The 18,369-nt window shown below is 33.3% G+C and overlaps 1 protein-coding gene across 8 annotated transcripts in view; it reads left to right on the forward strand.

The window, feature by feature from the left end:
• The window catches only part of LOC117114777 (ras and EF-hand domain-containing protein-like), a 58,940-nt gene that overhangs the window by 14,130 nt on the left and 26,441 nt on the right, over positions 1-18,369 (forward strand). For 5 of the 8 annotated variants that reach the window (XM_033258469.1, XM_033258465.1, XM_033258471.1 and 2 more), the window contains exons 4-12: positions 5,441-5,522; positions 7,116-7,203; positions 7,811-8,069; positions 9,271-9,415; positions 11,909-11,926; positions 14,157-14,306; positions 14,771-14,861; positions 16,960-17,055; positions 18,129-18,200. In XM_033258469.1, the coding sequence (XP_033114360.1) occupies positions 7,811-8,069; positions 9,271-9,415; positions 11,909-11,926; positions 14,157-14,306; positions 14,771-14,861; positions 16,960-17,055; positions 18,129-18,200 (831 nt within the window). In that variant the 5' untranslated portion in view covers positions 5,441-5,522; positions 7,116-7,203. Of the gene's footprint in view, positions 1-1,089; positions 1,108-4,479; positions 4,585-5,440; positions 5,523-7,115; positions 7,204-7,810; positions 8,070-9,270; positions 9,416-11,908; positions 11,927-14,156; positions 14,307-14,770; positions 14,862-16,959; positions 17,056-18,128; positions 18,201-18,369 lie in introns of those variants that run through there. The other 3 variants (XM_033258468.1, XM_033258467.1, XM_033258470.1) reach the window with 3 other exon arrangements.

Below are 18,369 nucleotides of genomic sequence, written 5' to 3' on the forward strand. Positions count from 1 at the left end.
TAGTTATTCATAGTATCTGTACTGTACTGCTGATGTGTAACGTCTGACTCTTATACACAGCTTTTTCGTGTAAGTTGATAGGCTAGCAGTTGATAAATCTGAATAAAAATACGAATGTGTTTGAATATCTTCACCAGTTGTTAAATAGTTTTAAAACTCATGGGGAAAATAGATTGAATCATATCTTCTTACAGTACAATATCTTTCTGGTCATTCATATTGTTTTGCTTATATATTGTTTTCCTGTGAAGACTTCCTTCCTCTCTACATTATTATCTTCATGTGCAGAGTTATTGTGTACATCCTATTCATCTTTTACCTTTTATTAATATGCAGGCCTGTATTATGAATTAACTTCCAATTCCTTTTAAATTTCAGATTTTAGCTATACGGTAAAAATAAATAATAGTTCTACACTAGTATATATTCTAAGTGATCATTATCGGCAGGCAGTGGATTGCAAAAAAAAAAATGCCAATAGGATTTCATCCTCAAAAATTATTTTGAAATAGAATTTTTACATATTCAGAATTTACCATGATAATCATTTATGCTAAACACGAACATGACCTAGCAGTGTTTGGAGTAAGGAAAATCGGATTTGAAATTCAAATATTGATTGTGCACCAGCTAGATATGATGATAGACTTTATGAACTAAGCTGCTTTCCTTTGCAATATTACATATACCTTAGGTAAGACATTTGGATGGATAATTATAGGAGAGGAGAATGGGAATCTCAGAAACTTTACTGGGTGGACTGATAAAATGCTGTATGTTTATTTGTTTTCTTTTAGAATAAACAATTTTTTTTTTAATTGTATTTATTTTTCACTTTATAGGAAGATAAAAAAGTTTCTCCTCTGTCCTTCCCTCCATTTATCATATAAAATTGTTTGTTTTGTTTTTGTTTTTTTTTGTTTTGTTTTTTTCATGTTATTGACTGAAATATATTTGTTTTTATTAAGGAGGAATAAATTAATCTTATGAGGAACGTCTTATTACTAGGAGGAACAGAGTAAAGTTTCCATACCCAGTTGATTGAATTCCCCTAATTAGAGCTTGCTATCCAATTTCAAGTTCCTGTTGAAGAAATGAATGCTAAAAGTATGTTTTTTTTTTCACAACAATATATGAATAAAACTTTCCATGCCTCATTAGAACATTTGTTTTTAGACCAGAGGATCCAAAACTGTGGCATATCTAGAAGTATTGAAAATGGGTTGGGGGTGGGGGAGCTTGATGATTGAGTGAGTGGACACTAGGTTGCAAAATAAGGCGATATGAGGTGATTTTTGTTTTTCAGACATTTTCAGTGTAGATGTAATGGGGGTTGGGGAAGCTTTTTTTTAAGGGGGAAGGGATTTATAATTTTATGGCCATACTATGTACAGGAAGGTTTACTATTATACAAATAATGAATGTTGATGAGTACAATGGGGTAGAATATTTTATGAGGGGAAAGATTGGATGTTCTATTGAACGAGGCGTAGCCGAGTTGAATAGAACATCCAATCTTCCACCTCATGAAATATTTTACCCCATTATGAATCAGAAATATCCATTATTTGTTTTATACAACACCTACTTTATACATTGCCTGCAGGCTTTGCTTTCGAATACATTATAAGGAGCCATCAAGTTCAGCTAATAGAATAGACTCATCCTCACCACTGAAGCTGGCGAAATACTCCATACTGTATATTTTACTGCCTTTTTTGTTGATTCGGCATCACTTCCTTTCAGTAATTCCCCCAAACCTTCTTCGCCCAAAAGTACAAATGGCCCAGTACCTAATGAACCTGCCATTTTATATGCAGAGCGAGGGCACTGACTGACCAACTCACTGTTGACGTGCAGGTTGTGACGTCGTCACGGGCAGCCAAGGCGCGCTACGATAATTTTTCTCGCTCACGTTGCATTTGAGATTTTTGTTGTCTTGGAGATGAAAAAGTTGACTAGTACTGAAATAACCATCAAAGTCATTTTAAATCAACCTCATGTGACCTGTTTTCAACCAGTCAAGTTAATAGAATATGTACAGGTGTTGTGTAATATTCTATATCTTCTTTCTAAATATTCACAATATTGGATGAAGTTTTAAGCTACTGTGTGGCAGTATAATATGTTGCCCTTGGTTACAATTGTACACCATGCATTTATAAGCATGCTATGTAATTATTGTAATATTTTGATTATGTGAAAATATACCAGCAAAATGTTAATTGTCAATTAGTTGATTCAATAGTATAATTTACTTGCTAAGTACTGTACAACCTGCATATTTTAACAGTAAACACTAGGAATTTTAAAGTAGTAACAAGTCTAAATGAAAATGATGATTTGCTCTTTTAAATTAATCTAGATAATATTAACTTTCAATAAAACTTTATTGCAAGACACGTAAAAATCATCAATAGTAAAACAATAAAATCTTAAAATGGCTAACTTCTCACATAAAAAGGAAATCATCAAAATGAATATGACAAAAAGACAACACTTAAAAACATTTATTATTATTATTATTATTGTTATTATTATTTTTATTGTTATTTTTATTATTATTATTATTATTTAATATTATTCTTTTAAATTTTATTAAAGAGGGCCCCTGAATATCAGTTAACCTACTGGGCTAAACTGGAAGGGTTAACCTCTTTAAAAATGGTTGAAATAAAAAAATAAATTATAAATCTTATATACATTTTAGGATAAAAATTTAAGTTTAAGACAAAAATGAGCCAACCATGGAGGATATAAATTAGGATAAAGAAATTACATAATTTATTTCCTCCATGGTACACCCAATGTTGGTTCTACCAGTTATTAAAAATGCCAAAATTAATTAAAAAAAAAGGTTTTGATCTTTTTGTTTTAACATTAGGGATTTGAAATTGTTAGTAAAGAACGGAGATTATAATCATGAAAGAAGACAATAAGATATGATTGGAATTTTTAAGTTAACATAGTAATTTTTGCAAAGATCAAGCCTTCTAGTAGTAAGAAATTTCTTACTAAATTTAAATCATTTTATCAAGCAAATACCGAACATGTTCAGTAAAGAACATTACATTCTTTACGATCATTTTTTTAATTGTTAACACGTTGGCTGCCAGCGACGAGTATACTCGCCCACAGGGTGTTGCTGAGGGCGCCAGGGATGAGTATACTCGTCAAAATCGGGGTAACATTCTAGAGTTTATAACTTCTTTGTTATACATTGCAGAACCATGCACTACCAGACGCAGAACGTCTGGTAGTTCGGGGAGATACACCGAGACGATAACGTAAAAATGACACGGAATTGCACATGGGAAGGAACCTTAAAAGAAGGTGTGGCAGTCAACGTGTTGATAAAATTTTATTTTATATTTTTTTCTCCTTAACCTACAAACAGATGCTTTTGGCAGACCTATTTTGCTTTTACAACATAAAAAAAAAAAATTAAAATGGCTTCTTCTGATGATTTTTAATTAATATTATTCGCTTTTATTGAAACGTTAATAGAAATTAGTAGACTTACTACTACTTATACTGTACTGCTATAAAGTAGCTGAAACGTAGTAACTTATACTAATTTTTATTGGTTTATCAAGAGTTACATTCCAATAAAATATTATATAAAATCAGATGAAATATCTTTGAGAATATTATTTTTTATAACAGAAGGTATAGTTAAGTCTCTCCATCTTGGTATTCACATCATACTGTACACTGTAATAATAACTTAATTCAGGGATTTTCAGCTGGCCATGTCCGGCCTGCGACTGCTTGTTATGCGGCCTGCAAAAACAAGCCGAAAATGATATATTCCGTTTTAGGATTGGGCCTAGATTTCTAACCTTAATAATGTCGCATTCTTTTTTGCCGACTAGGCCTATATTTCCCCACAAATTGTAACGATTTAATCAATCAAATCGGAAGAACTACTGTATCGCAGCAAAGGAATCATAACACAACTTTGTAGGGGTTTGTATTACTGATGACCCATTGTGTGATAGGCCTATATAACATTTTTACTTTTGCATTCCAAACACAAGGGTTAATTTCTTAGGTCAAGATGTTCTGTATGAGCATCTTTCAAAAAATTTCTAACTTAGTACACCTCTTGCCTTGGCCCTTCAAATTCATTCAGTGAACATTATTTGCCCCTATTGCAATAGACTTGAGAACCCTTGACTTATACTCCATGACTACAAACAGGATCAATTGATACCAATATTATTTACCATCAAACAAAATTCCAATCACCGATACGTTTTATTATAATGTTGTAGCTCATGGTACCATATGTTGCCCTTGGTATGGCTATTGTATCTTCACTTGAAAGTAAAAGCATGGTACGTAGGCGGCCTGCATTATGGACCCTGTCATATTTGAATATTTTCAACATGAGAACTTGACCAGCAAAACATTAATAGGCAGTTAGTGAATTAAGTATGTACTAATCTACATGAGAACTTTGACCAGCAAAACATTAATAGGCAGTTAGTGAATTAAGTGTGTACTAATCTGCTATCAGTAGTGTGCCTTCTAAAACTAGTGGAATACATTCCATAGTTGATGCTATTTGAAGTATTCATGGTAAGATTTTGAAATATTTGTACATATGGTTTTATAGTAGGCAGTATATAAGCAGCATGTGGTACAGTGTAGTTGGTACCTGCCTGTCAAGCCAAGGGCATGGGTTCAGTACCTAATGTACAAACTGTGAGAATTGTTTATTTTCCCTAGTCTTCAAGGTTCCTTCCCGTGCGCCAAAACAAGTTTACATGTACAAACATACTTTTTTGAAATTTTATCTAGTCATATGTCATCAAAATGATAATAAATTGGCAGGAAAATATTATGTGGCGAGTATATACTCGCCAACTTCACTTTGATACTATAGAATGTTTTATTGACTATGCCAAGTGTGAGTTACTGTATCTCATCTGCTTTTTGCATGGGTTGGTATGTTCAAAGGGCGCCCCCACGTGTGCTGCTCGATTGTACTACTGGCAGCGTAACACAACAAACATACATATGTCATTTGTATGCTATCGTCTAGGTGTATCTTCCCCGAACTACCAGCCGTTCAGTCTGTGGTTCTACAATGTATAACAAAGAAGTTATAAACTCCAGAATGTTACCCCAAATTTTGACGACTATACTCGTCTCTGGCGCCCTCAGCAACACCCTGTGGGCGAGTTTACTCATCGCTGGCTGGCTCCAACCTATTTTTATGCCCATCCCTGCTGTGGAGGGACAATTTTACCCAAACTTAAAGACAAAATTTATTGTGTTTCAATCTCGGCAGTATGTGTAGGTGCGAGGTTTGATTTTGCTCATTGGCTAACATTTTTCTTTGCTTATTTTAATAGTCATTTAGTAGTGTGTGCCATTTGTCTTCAATTTAAAATTTACTCAAAGGTTTTACTTTTTCTTTACTTTAATACAGAAAGTTTGTTTGCAGTACCATGTTTGAAATGAGGATTTAAAATGCAGGTTATTGAATTGTTTCTGCTACCGATGCAATAATGGTAAGTCCTGAAAAACAAGTTTACTGTAGTATGAATTTTATCATAGAGAGCAAGGAGGATTTCCATAGATAGAGCAATACAGTACAGTAATACTAATTAAAATATTTTCAATATAAAATATGTACTTTTATAGGATGTTGCGGTATTAATGACATTTCATCAACTAGCTCTGATTGATTCTGTATGTTTCATCCATTACTACACTACTAGTAATGTAGCATGAAGCTGTATAGAATTATTATTATTATTATTATTATTATTATTATTAACTTTATTTCACGAGGGTAGCTCTAACAGCTGCACTACAGTAGTACAGCTGACTTGAAGAGGCCCTCAATTATTATTAATTTTATTATTATACCACACTCTCATCTATTTAGTACGCTATTATCTTTAGCCATCAAAGTCATAGATCAGGATGTGGTTGTGACGATGATGATATTGGTAGTGATTTTGATGATAGTGAAGAAGATATTATCACCTTTATGGTGATAAACATGATCATGATGTCAATGTTGATGACGATGACTATGATGGCAATAGCATTGACCATAGCGGTGACATCCTGATCATAACTGTGGTGGTATGCATAATGATGTTGATGGCAATATGATGTGGTCTGATATGCAATATGCTGCTGTACTGTCATGAATATCTCAACCTTGTTACTATATTAGTAATGTGATAACAGATGGTCGTAAGACTATTTTTCTAATAAGCAGATATACTGTACACAATGATTCAATGATAAAATAGTACAACTAGTCCTCATAATGCAAAAAGATAGTCACTTGGTAGTGTTTGCACTTTTGGCAGTCCTCGCATAATAAGCAATTAGTAGAGCTGTGCATAGTACAATAGCGGAAAATTATTATACAAAGGTTAAATTTAATGCTTGAAAAAAAATTCCTGAGTGTAAAAAATTCCTGAGTGTAAAATGTTTATTTCTTCATACGGATGTTTATCGAAATAGCATTAAAAACAAGTTTTTCAAACACAATAGTTATTCATCGTATCTGTACTGTACTGCTGATGTGTAACGTCACTAGCTGTGTGTTAACGTGTACTGCAGGAGTATATCAGCATGCACACAGCTAAATGTAATATGCACACAGTCTGATCATATCACCATAGCAACCAATTACTGCATGCTACATAACGGTTTATTATCAAAACTAACATTATTGAAGACGGTGATTGACTTAAAGCAATTCGTATAGCTGCTTTATCGTACAATAGGGGAAGATTAGGTTCAGGCCTAAAGGAAATTTTTGATATGCATTAAAATCTAACCTTTTTGTATATGAATTTCCACAGTGTACTATGCATAGCTCTACTAATATTGTTTGTATGTTTTTCTCTTGTATTGCTTTTACCTGGATATTGAATAAGTGAAACTTTATGATGTTGATATAATTTATAATTGACACTTGTAGCAAGAATTAATACCAGTGGGTTACAATATTATTCTTCTACCTGTTGAGTATTTTCAACTTATGAATATTCATGTCTATTTAATCAAATGTTGGTTTTATCTAGAATTGATGTTTACACATTTTTAATGCTGTTTTGAACATATGGTATCTTCTTTAGGTTTGATGCTTGTACAGTTCTTGATGATTTTACCGTAGTATGTATATATTTAGTTACTCCAGTATCTAGTGCTTCCAGCAATATTAAGGTGAGGGCAGCATTCATTTTTTTAGAGTTGTCAAAACATTTTAAATGTCAAACTCAAGCTTCTATATTATTCCATAGAGAAAGGATTATTCTAAAAGCTGTGTAAAAATTTTGAAGTGCTTTGGCAGTCAGTGTGTGGGTCTAGATTGGCTAAGAGCCAATCAGAGGATTGAAATCCTTAGGATTCTTATATATTTAGAAACAATAAGAGCATGATGAAATTTCAACTCATCAAAATTCTGGCATTTACACAATGTATCTACAATAATTATAATAAAATAACAATAATTATAAAATAATTAATATATAAATAAAATAATAATTTATTGTAAATCATTTACTCATCCTCATTTACAACAAATTTATAAAAGCAAAAATTGCAATTTGTGCAACAAAATAATGAAATAAACTTTCATTCCCATAGCTATTTTGCTTTGGTGCAATATTAGTTTTCTTTTTAATTTTTAAAAGTTCAAAATTTTTAATGAATTTTAAATTAGAAGTACTGTATTTTTGTATATAATTATTTTTGTTGTGATATTTACTCTCATATGGCCAAGCAATATTCCCCATTGTGGGATAATAAAATATCTATGAATGATTTTCAGATGGCTGATCTCCATACGAACACGACCATGATGAAAGAGTTGCCAACACCAGATGAGATGAAGGCCATGATAGTGGACAAGTCACGTGAGCTGTTCCTCATCTGCGATACCGAGAACAAAGGTTTCATCACAAAACGTGACATGCAACGTCTCGGAAGTGAGCTGCCGTTAAGCCCCGAGCAATTGGAAGCTGTCTTCGATTCTCTTGATGATGATGGCAATGGATTTCTGACACTTGAAGAATTTACAGATGGGTTCGGTAGGTTTTGATGAAAGTTTTTTATCATAATAAAGTGACAGTGTTGGTGAAGTCAGTTTGTCTCAACGGTTTCCAATCTGGTTGTTGAATTTGTCCTCAGAATTTGAAACAACACGCTGATCAATCTCAACCGAGTATGCTTTAGATACGTCAGCTTGGAAGGTTGATGGGCTGTGAAGTGGTTCACACTGTTTCAGCTCTAGGGGAAAGAATTTCATGGCTTATAAAACAATTAAAAATATATATTAACCCCATACTGTACCTACAACCGGCCCTCATGGAAGATGTGTTGGTTTCTAAAAGGCACACAAGCCAACTTATACCTTGGGACGTCTACTTACCGAACAATGAGCAATTATGATCTTGAACCCTCACTTAGATTGCAGTAACCTTACCATTTGACCTCGTGACTCTGCTCAATGGTGTTGGAACTCTGTTTTATTTGAACATCCCTTTTATTTTTTTAAGCATTTATTATTAATAATTTTTTTTTTTTAACTATTTTTCTTTTAACATTTTTAAAAATAAAAAACAAAATATAAAGTTAGTGCATATTGTGTGATTTGTAAGTTATTCTAATCATCATGGGGTTAAAATGTTATTAAAGTGATTAATAAAAACGATAGTGGTACAGTCAGCGAGTTGATTGGCCAAACGGTTCAGACGGGAACCGTGACATTCAGCCATAATATCAGCACTAGTAGGAATGGCACACTCGCCTATAGTTCCGGTGGTGGAACAAGTCTTCTTGGATAAAGCCCAGTGTACACAACTGGCTTGTGTGCACTTTAAAGAACCTAGTACATACTTTGAGAAGTGTAGGGGGTTACCCCGGTGTACTGGTCCATTTTAGCCCCCTGTATGGCCACAGAAGGAGCATTTACGTCGCGGTCCATGTCAAGTATCCTACCTGTGAATTCTTTTACCACACTACTGTACATAAGCAAGATCATACACACCTAGCTATATAGTGAGTCGACAAGACGTAGTAGTAATTAGAGTTACAGTAGTGGTGATAGTACAAGTACAGTACAGTTCTGTTAGGTAGTGGTACTGGTATAGGCAGTGGTAGAGATAGATGTGCAGGTTCTGGTACAGGTAACAGTAGAGATATAGGTAGTGGTAGTGGTGAGGTAAAGGTTGTGATAGTAATAGAAATACTACAGTAATAATATTATCGATGTAATTTATTTTTCTGTAGGAGGTTACCTAGGACTCCCTCAAGAGACAGTTGAAGAAGAACAAGTGGATGGGTTATTTGAGGCTAATGAAAACAAAGAATATAATCTTGATGAAGATTTCAAAAGAGCAATGGAAACAATAGATGCTTCTGAAGTTCTTCAGAGGTGAGACAATGTTTTCAAAATGTGAAATAATTGGTCACATTAATAAGTTGTCATATAGGCTTTATCTAATCTGTATCATTATCATTATTATTATCCTGTGAAGCTGGCAAGCTAATATTTATAATTATAATGATACGGAAAATGATACAGATATGATCATGATATAGATTATGATGATACATATAAGGATTAAACGATAATGGTAATGATACAGATAATGATATATCAGTCTTACATAAGCCCATCATGCTATCCTAAGGACCTCTGTGCCCTAACACCAGTCGAGTGACTGAGCAGTAAGACAGGGGTGCCGCTAACTACAGCCTTAACATCGGCGCTGCAAGGGTCTAAAGTCTCCCAGAACTTGCGGGAGTCTCCCGGAAATCGGGGTGCACTCCCGCAAGCAAGCAAAAGACTCCCGGAACTTAAATTATCTCATGAAATTCATAATGTTGCATGTTTTCTCTGCTTTATTATAAATTTTCTCATGGAAATTAGTGTGTGTGAAAGGGCCATTTACGGCCATTTAGGGGTGTCTAAATCAAAAATGTTCTTACCTCACCTCCAACCATGGTGGAACTGAGGTATTTACCCTCCATCTATAAAAGTCTCTGCTGCCCCACCCCCACCCTTCAACATGACACTGCAGATCTCCCGGAAATGACTTCCTCCGACTTGGGATCCCTGGCGCTGGTTCAAGGTGGGAGAAGAGAGACAGTAGTTAGGTTAAGGTACTTTTCCAGAGACACATGCGAAATGCCCTGCGAGATGTTCAAAACCTGACCTCAAGGTAAAATCAAATTTTCTGTGGTTTTAATTTGTATTGTGTGTGCAATAATTGCAGTTTAGCAACAGAAATTAGTATTTTCACCTAATAGTACACAAGTGTCATTTTCCAAAGAAGACATTGCTTATATAGAAGGGCACCCATCAATTTAACGGATCAAACGTCTTGTAAAGATTATAAGGTTGTACATGAATGCACCCCAAAGTTAGGATTACTTAACAACAAAAATCGATCAGATCAAGGCTATTCTACAGTAGAATTAATTACACAACTGCTTTCAGACTTGTTGTAACACTACACTATTTGTTTATATGGTGTGTTGATCTTGTATTTTAACCCTATACAGTGGTTAGGCCTTTTCCTATCAAACTCAGTTTTTACAAGTCTATTGTATTGCGCAACCTTTACCAACATAAAATACTAGGTCTTTTTTCCCCTATTTTTAAAACATTGTAAAGGAAGAGCCAAAAATACCTGTGCTCCAAAATGCTACATTTCAAAATTTAATCTATAATTTTCACTATTGATGTTAGTCCTGTGGTCACTGTTAAGCCTTTTTTCTACTATCGAAGTCATCGGTTCAGTTCCTGAGCTGTGATGATTGCGCACATTTTTTCGACTCGCGCGAATAAATTCGCAATTGGAAAACAGGCTTTAGAAGGTGGCTTAGTGCAGCGATTTCTATTCAAGTTCTGACTCAGCTGGCCATGCTTAGATACCCCAGCTTTCACTGTTGACAGTCTGACTAAAAATTGTTCACGCTATGTTTCAGCCTTAGGTGTGAATATTCCATGGCTTATAAATAAATTAGTGTCTGCATGTCATCAGTAATTATAGTAACATCAGGCCATAAAAACCAAGATAAACAAAAATTGGATGAGTGAATTAGAATTCCCCACCGACCCCGATTTTTGTTTGGCCTTATTCCTAACATTCTTGTGACAACATATTTTTGCTTCAACAGAAAAGCCACCCTTTTCAAATCGAAACTGCTTATACAGTATTTGAGGTTTTGTGTGAACCCACCTTAAAGTTTACGTTAATTAGTAACACAACACTGATCAGATTAAGGTGGTTCTAGAGTGGGAATAGTAATTGAACAACTCCTTTCTAACCTGTATTAACACTACATATTTGTTATTGTGATTGGTTGTGCCATGGTTGTGATCTTCAAGACTCTTCTGAGTTACTTTGTGTCAGAACGACAATTATTGGTTATTATATCGCTCTCTAGAGTGATATTATATAGATATGAATGTATAACAAAGAATAAAACAGTTAAATGTTTTGCAAAATATAATATATGTACAGTATATATAAATTATATGTATGTATATATAATATATACATTAATAACTATCAAATAGAATGTTATATAAATATATGTGTATACATAAATATATATTGTATGTACTGTGATGTATATGTATGTATGCATGCATATAATATATATTATATAATTTTACATTTCTCCAATTGTTATTCAAAGAATTTGAAATATTCGCAGTGAAAGTTTCTATACTCATATTGTTATCAGTTCCATGACCTTTGGAACAAGCAATTATTATGAATGAATGATTGGAGAGGCTGATTGTATCTGACCTGTTGATAACAAACCTTTCTGTCATATTTTCTACCTGCATTCATATCATCAAAATACTGATTTTTACTCAGATATTTCATATGGGTAATTTTTTCCTCAACAGCATTGGAGGCGAGTACAGGTATTTCATTTCAACTTATTTCTAGCTGTGTTTTTCTTTGCTAAACTTATCAGACTATTTGCCATAGGCCATGCTTTTTTTTGTACAGTGTTTGTATTCATGGTGCCATTTTTTGGTATTTTGACCATATGCACAATCATGGCGTTGAAATAGGAACTGTGAAAAGGATCCTGAAAAATGGTCTGTACTAACAGGAGAAAGAAAACTAATTAAAGAGTTTCTTTGCTCATGCGGGTGATGGGCAGTGCTGTAGCTAGGATTAGGATTAGGGCGGGAAAATATCATGGTGGAGACAATTTATGCGCATTTTCAAATAATTTGGACCCATTTTCTTAAAAGTTGACCAACTTTATACGCAAAAATATGAAAAATCTGGACCATTTTCATAAAATGTTACCTAATTTAGGCTAAATATGAAAAAAACTGGACCTTTTTTTTTTAAATGGACTTATTTTAGGCGTAAAATTGCATATTTTGGACCCATTTTTTAAAATGTGGACCCATCCTCCATGGACCCATTTAAATAGAAAAACTGTGTGGGATTGTCCCAACTGTCCCAATAGCTGGCTACGGCATTGATGGTGGGGGAGGAGAGCTGCCAATTGGTACATCAGCTGATATACAATACTCGAATTTGAATAAGAGAACATTGTATCACAATCACTATACATTCCTGTTCTGTTTAAAATGAATGATATTCTACTATTCTAGCTAAATATCTAAACTCTAACCAGGGAGATGTAAAGCTCTATTAAGCTAAAGCCCCATTTAACAAACCTTTGCCATGCCATGGTCATGCCTTGCTGTATCCTGCCACTTTGACAGAATGCTTAAGTAAATTCTTGTTTTTAATTATGTCTTAATTCAATTCAGTGCAATAATTTAGCTTTGTTATGATTAATAATATCAGAAAAGACACTCATCTGGTCTGAAGTGCATTTCTTTATTAAAGATTTCCTTTTTTTTTTTTTTTATTGAATCAAGAGATGAAGCATAGTGTTCTCCCAATGCCAGAGTAGCCATCAATTCTACCATTGAATATGAACGCAACTGACCAGTAAAAATGGTGTTGGTACAGTAGTTATTATATACTGTAGCAAGTTGTTTAATCCCAATTGTCATTCGGTCCACACGTTTCAGTGCTGCTGCCATAGACACAGTGACAGTTGACCCCCACCAGGTACTCATTCAGTAGCGGATTCAAGGGGGTGGTGGGGGCAGCCATCCCGGGGGACCCCACCCCAAAAAAAAATTGTTAGAAATTTTTTTAAAATGGAAATATAAAGAAAATTATATTTAAAATTTTAACTCTGACAGTGCAATTCCTGGCTATCTAAAGGTGCCATAATCACAAATTTTCTTAGATCCTCCATCTATGAATGTACCTCCCAGGGCCTTCTCTATTTTGAATTTCTAGATCCACCAATGTTATTCATACTACTGGGTGGAAAGAAGCAATGCCTTTCTCAAGACCACAGGTGAAATGCACAACAAGGGATTGAAAATCTGATCCGCACCTGGAGGTTGGAAAACAAATTGTTTCCCCCCCAAATCAATGCATTTTCAATGATTGAATGAAATGTTAAATTAAATTTTTTTTTTTAAATTTCCTCACGCAATGCCATGAGTATTAATTGTGCATGTTACCATTTAAAAATGGTGTAGCCACATTTTTTTCAGTTAGTTGGATTTACTCGCTAGTACTCCAAAATGTAGTGTAATATGTCTTGTCTTGCTTGATTAAAAAATGCATACTTCTGTTGTTGATGAAAGTGTGTTTCTATAATTGGAATTCTGATGCTTACGTTTAAACGCGTGTTTCTCATGTCTATGGCATATTGGAATTCTCACTTATGCATACATATGTGTATCACATGCACATGTATGTATGTGCTTGTAAATGCTATTTTTATGGGTATGTAGCATTTATGTATTTGTGGTTTTCTTAGGTATATGGGAGCTTCTTTAACATTTAATCTGCAGCTATATTGCTATTTTAAATTCTCATTTTGTGAGTTTTGTGTGCTTTTTTCTCTTTTTCACACTTAACGTTTTGTTAAAAAATGCAATAATAATCATCAGTGCTGTTCATTAGTAAATTTTGTAGAAAGATAATAAAATATGTTATGAAACAATGTATTGCTTCTATTATATTTGATCACAGGACCCCGTATATTATTCAGATCTACAAACTGAATTATGTAGTATTTGATGGGACTTTTCTTTTCAGTCATGAGCTTGCCAGAGAAATCTGGATCCATTTAAAGCAAGACAACCAACCAGACTTGTTGAATCGTTTTGAAGATTTTATGCAGAAAATATCAATGGATGTGAGAAGGGTACAGCATGATACAGACGAGTTAGAGAATGCAATGAAATCGTTAGTAATCGTAGAAGCCTAATTATAAAATGTATAAAATGTGACCCACTCTAGCAAAAACTCTTAAAGAAATGAAAAATTAGGTTATTAGGTCTTTCTAGTATAGAGGTCCAAAAGGTAATAATGAATGCAAAAATTGTAAAAATCTGAATAAATGGCAAAGATATGATAATTTATATTTTCGGTCCAACGTGTTAAGATAGTCAAAGGGAATTTTAGCTGATTTGAGGACATTCGTTTTTTAAGACAAGTGTCTGGTTTTTCCAGTTGGTCACAAATTTTTAAAAATAGTCTGAATTAAGATTATGTCATATTTTTCTGGCCAATAACTGTTGTAATAAACTATTCCTATTATCTTTGGATAGACATTTAATCAATCAAATTAAGGCATGTTTCCCCCATGCCCCCTCTCTAAATCCGTCCTAATACAATGTTAATCAGTTTTGGTGCACGTTTTATTTTAGTCGGTCAGTAGTGCATGATCAAGAGGTCAAGAAACTGTACGAAGAAATGGAACATCAGCTAAAGACCGAGAAAGAGAGGATTGCTGCCGAGGTACTGTGCATCATTTTATAATTTCATTCCAAGTTCTGTTTGAATATCTCATGTAACTGAGTAAGTAATTCTGTTTAGTCAATGTTTGTGTAACAGGCTTAGTCATTTAGAAGTCTTTGAAGTCTTTTTTAAGATCAAGGGTCCTAAGCTGAAAAATGAGTGGATTGCTACTGAGGTATTGTGCAGCATTTTGTATTACATTCCAAATTCTTGTTTGAATATTTCATGTTCCTGAGTGAGTAATTCTGACATTTAGGAGTCTTTGATGTCTGTTAAGATCAGTGGTCCTAACGCGAGATTTTTCTTATTCCCTGTTTCGCGTACATATTTAAAAAAAATATTATTGGAGGAGGGTGGAATAAATATAAAAATAAAATTTTGTTTTCTTGTTTAGCAAATAGTTTTGCCAAAATCATCCAGGTGCAGGAGGAAATAGAAATAAAATTTTATTGGTGAATGTAAGTAAAATAGGATGGTAAAATGCTTCAAATTAAAATAATTAGGAAGAAATATACATACCTTATCTTTGGAAATTTCAAGGCAGCAGAGGGAGTAATAAAAATAAAGAAAAACTTTTATATCTTTCTGAAATTTCCATTTTTTTTGGTGGTGGGTGCCACAAAAAAATATTTGCAGTCGACTTGTTTGCTAAACAAGGTATAAGTGTCTCGTCTAAGCTGAAAAAACGCTACTTCCAGAAGATCTGGTTAAGTGAGCTTTCTTAATACTAATTTTATTTTGCTTTGTATGTTGATACCAATCAGCAACTGATACAGTGATAAAAAAAATACTTGGAAAAAAAATGTTGCAATAATCATGATGGGGGAAGGTGAATGCCTACAGAATTTACACCATAGTTTGTATCCAATCTACTACTTCCTAGACCCTCTCATTAATAATTTTCTGGCTTTCATCCTCTTTTTTCCCTCCCGATTGCTTTTAGAAATATACAACCATCACTAAATATCTGGTCCCTCATTGTCCTTGTACATTTTATGTTGTTATTCTTATATAATTTTATAGTTATTTGTAATCGTAATGTGGAAATATTATCCATTGGTAAAGGTTTTTCAGTGTTCAGTACGTGACTTCAATGGAAACACCTTTTAATTATAGTACCTAGAAGCATGACAAGATACAATAAACACAGATGCTGACAGCATCTTAGCCAACCAACTCCAAGTAGTATTTATTTGTTATGATTTTTTTTAACTATATTGCCTTGACATGAGATCCCACAAACTGTAGCATGTTTCATTCCAACCAGCATATATTAAAAATATGACCTCAAGTTTCAAACATACTCTTTAATCTAAGTGTTTTGAGGTAGCTTACAGTAGATGCCCTCTGGATTTTTGTTATATTAGCTTATTTGTATTGGCAAATTGTATTTTTCTTGTGAAAATGGATTCATTGATTATTCAAATGTTCAAACTACAAAGATCTATTAGCCATCATGGTCTAGAAGAGAGGAATTTGTGAATATGTAACCAGATGTCTGTGCACAATGCCTTGCTGAAACAATATGCTTGTAAAGGATGTTTTGTGTTGTGGTACAAAAAGTGACCTGATGGTAAAAGCACTAGCAATTAATTTCAGTATTGACTGCCCTTGGCAGAACATAGAGAACTTGTTACAAGTTTAAATTAAGTGGATTCAAGTGTTTTTGTTTAAGGATTCTCAACTGATTTGGAAAACCACAAATGTTAAAGCGATCCAGCAATATTTTTTAATATTATCAACCCTTCCATTATCAATGAGTTTACCTGTCTTCAGATGCGGGAATTTATTGAATTATTCTCAGTTATGGAAAAATGTTGATTATGATTTCTTATTTCGATTAAATAAAAGTGAAAAATATGTCAGATCCTATTTTGTATGAAAGCATGAAGAAATACATCTGTCTGTTATATAAAACTTTTGGAAATGTTAATGTACAATATACTTTCCAGAATTATATACCTTTCCTGTAAAATTAACTATTCTGAAGTATAATGGATTATATAACACATTTCTGTGGAATATTTAGTCATTAAGCGCATTTGGAATGTTATTTCTGTACTTCTTCTATGTGTTTGTACGACCTTCGTTGATGCAGGAGCAAGATAAAGGGCGGAAGGTGGTTAATGATTTGTCACAACAGCTTGAGCAGAAAGACGATGAGATGAGAGAATTACTGATACAGAAAAAGAAGGTAAAAAATAATTATATTAATTATCATTTTTTTTCCTGCAGTATATTTGTTTAATCTAAATGATTTTCTACTGCACATTGACACACACACACCCACACACACATACAGTGATAAGGGACTTTAATGTATTTGCAAGATCAGCCACCATATTGATGATAATAATAACAATTATTATTTAAATGAAGACCAACATTTGGAATTGCATATGTTATATATATATGAGCATATTCAAATGCTCTTGATACCCTCTTGAAATGACCCTTAGTAAATAATGGTATAAACTTGTTAGGCCAAGTAAAAAATAAAAAGTTTCTCGTCCTAATATTTAAAAAAAAAAGGAGAAAGAGGGCATTTTTTTTTTTAATGAGATGACAAATTAAAAATGGTTGATGGGAAACAGCTAATACTTTCTCACTTTTACCAAGTAGACCCATTGAAAGCAAATAATAGAAGCACTAGACATGATTCATACCATATGTATCCCCAACCACGAACAATAAAGAGAGGAATTTTACGCAAGACGATGAGAAACTAGTAATTCTTTTTATTTGGCCTTATTAAAACATAGTTCATTCGTCAGTGCAAAACACGTGCCATAGTTTATATAAACTTTCCACCTCACTGCACACTGGCAGTGTGTGATATGTTTAGCCTCCTGTTTAACCTATCATATAGCAGTTATTCATTCTCACAGAAAGATTGGTGAATCATTCTTTAGAGAAAAGTGGGCTTGTACCATTTTCGTAGGTGAGTTAAAAATTGATCACAGCAGTCAGCCCTAGAATAACTTTCTTGAGATGAATCTCTGAGAACAATTGCTCGGTTGGACGGAACATTATATCATGTTCAACCCTGACCCACCAGTGAGGTAGAGTCTCTTTAAAACAGGTATTCCAGGATAATAATTAACATTTACTATCATCATTAATACAATTATCCAAACATCAAAATGCTCTGTATAGGCATTTTGATGTTTTATGGAGTTAATTGATTTATGAACATCATGCAGTATAATAAATTATAAAGAAATTTAGTAGCTAACTGTAATTTTTTTGTAACTCTTTCTTTTTTAGTTGGAGGAAAAAATGGAATATTTGAGTTTATCTGAGTCGATTATGAAGGAAGAAAATCAACACCTTCAGAAGGTAATTCTAATTTGTTTTTCTTGATTTTAAATGTTTAAATATTATAAATTTGCAGTAGTTTTTGATGTGTAATTAATTATTATTTTTATTATATTATTTTATACATTTCATCACTCAAAAAACATACAAATCCATATCAATAATGAATTATAAGAAAGTAAGAAAAAAT

This window comes from Anneissia japonica, unplaced genomic scaffold, assembly GCF_011630105.1.
Source record: "Anneissia japonica isolate Jap-2015-1 unplaced genomic scaffold, ASM1163010v1 scaffold288140_len288450_cov173, whole genome shotgun sequence".
NCBI classification, from domain to species: domain Eukaryota; kingdom Metazoa; phylum Echinodermata; class Crinoidea; order Comatulida; family Comatulidae; genus Anneissia; species Anneissia japonica.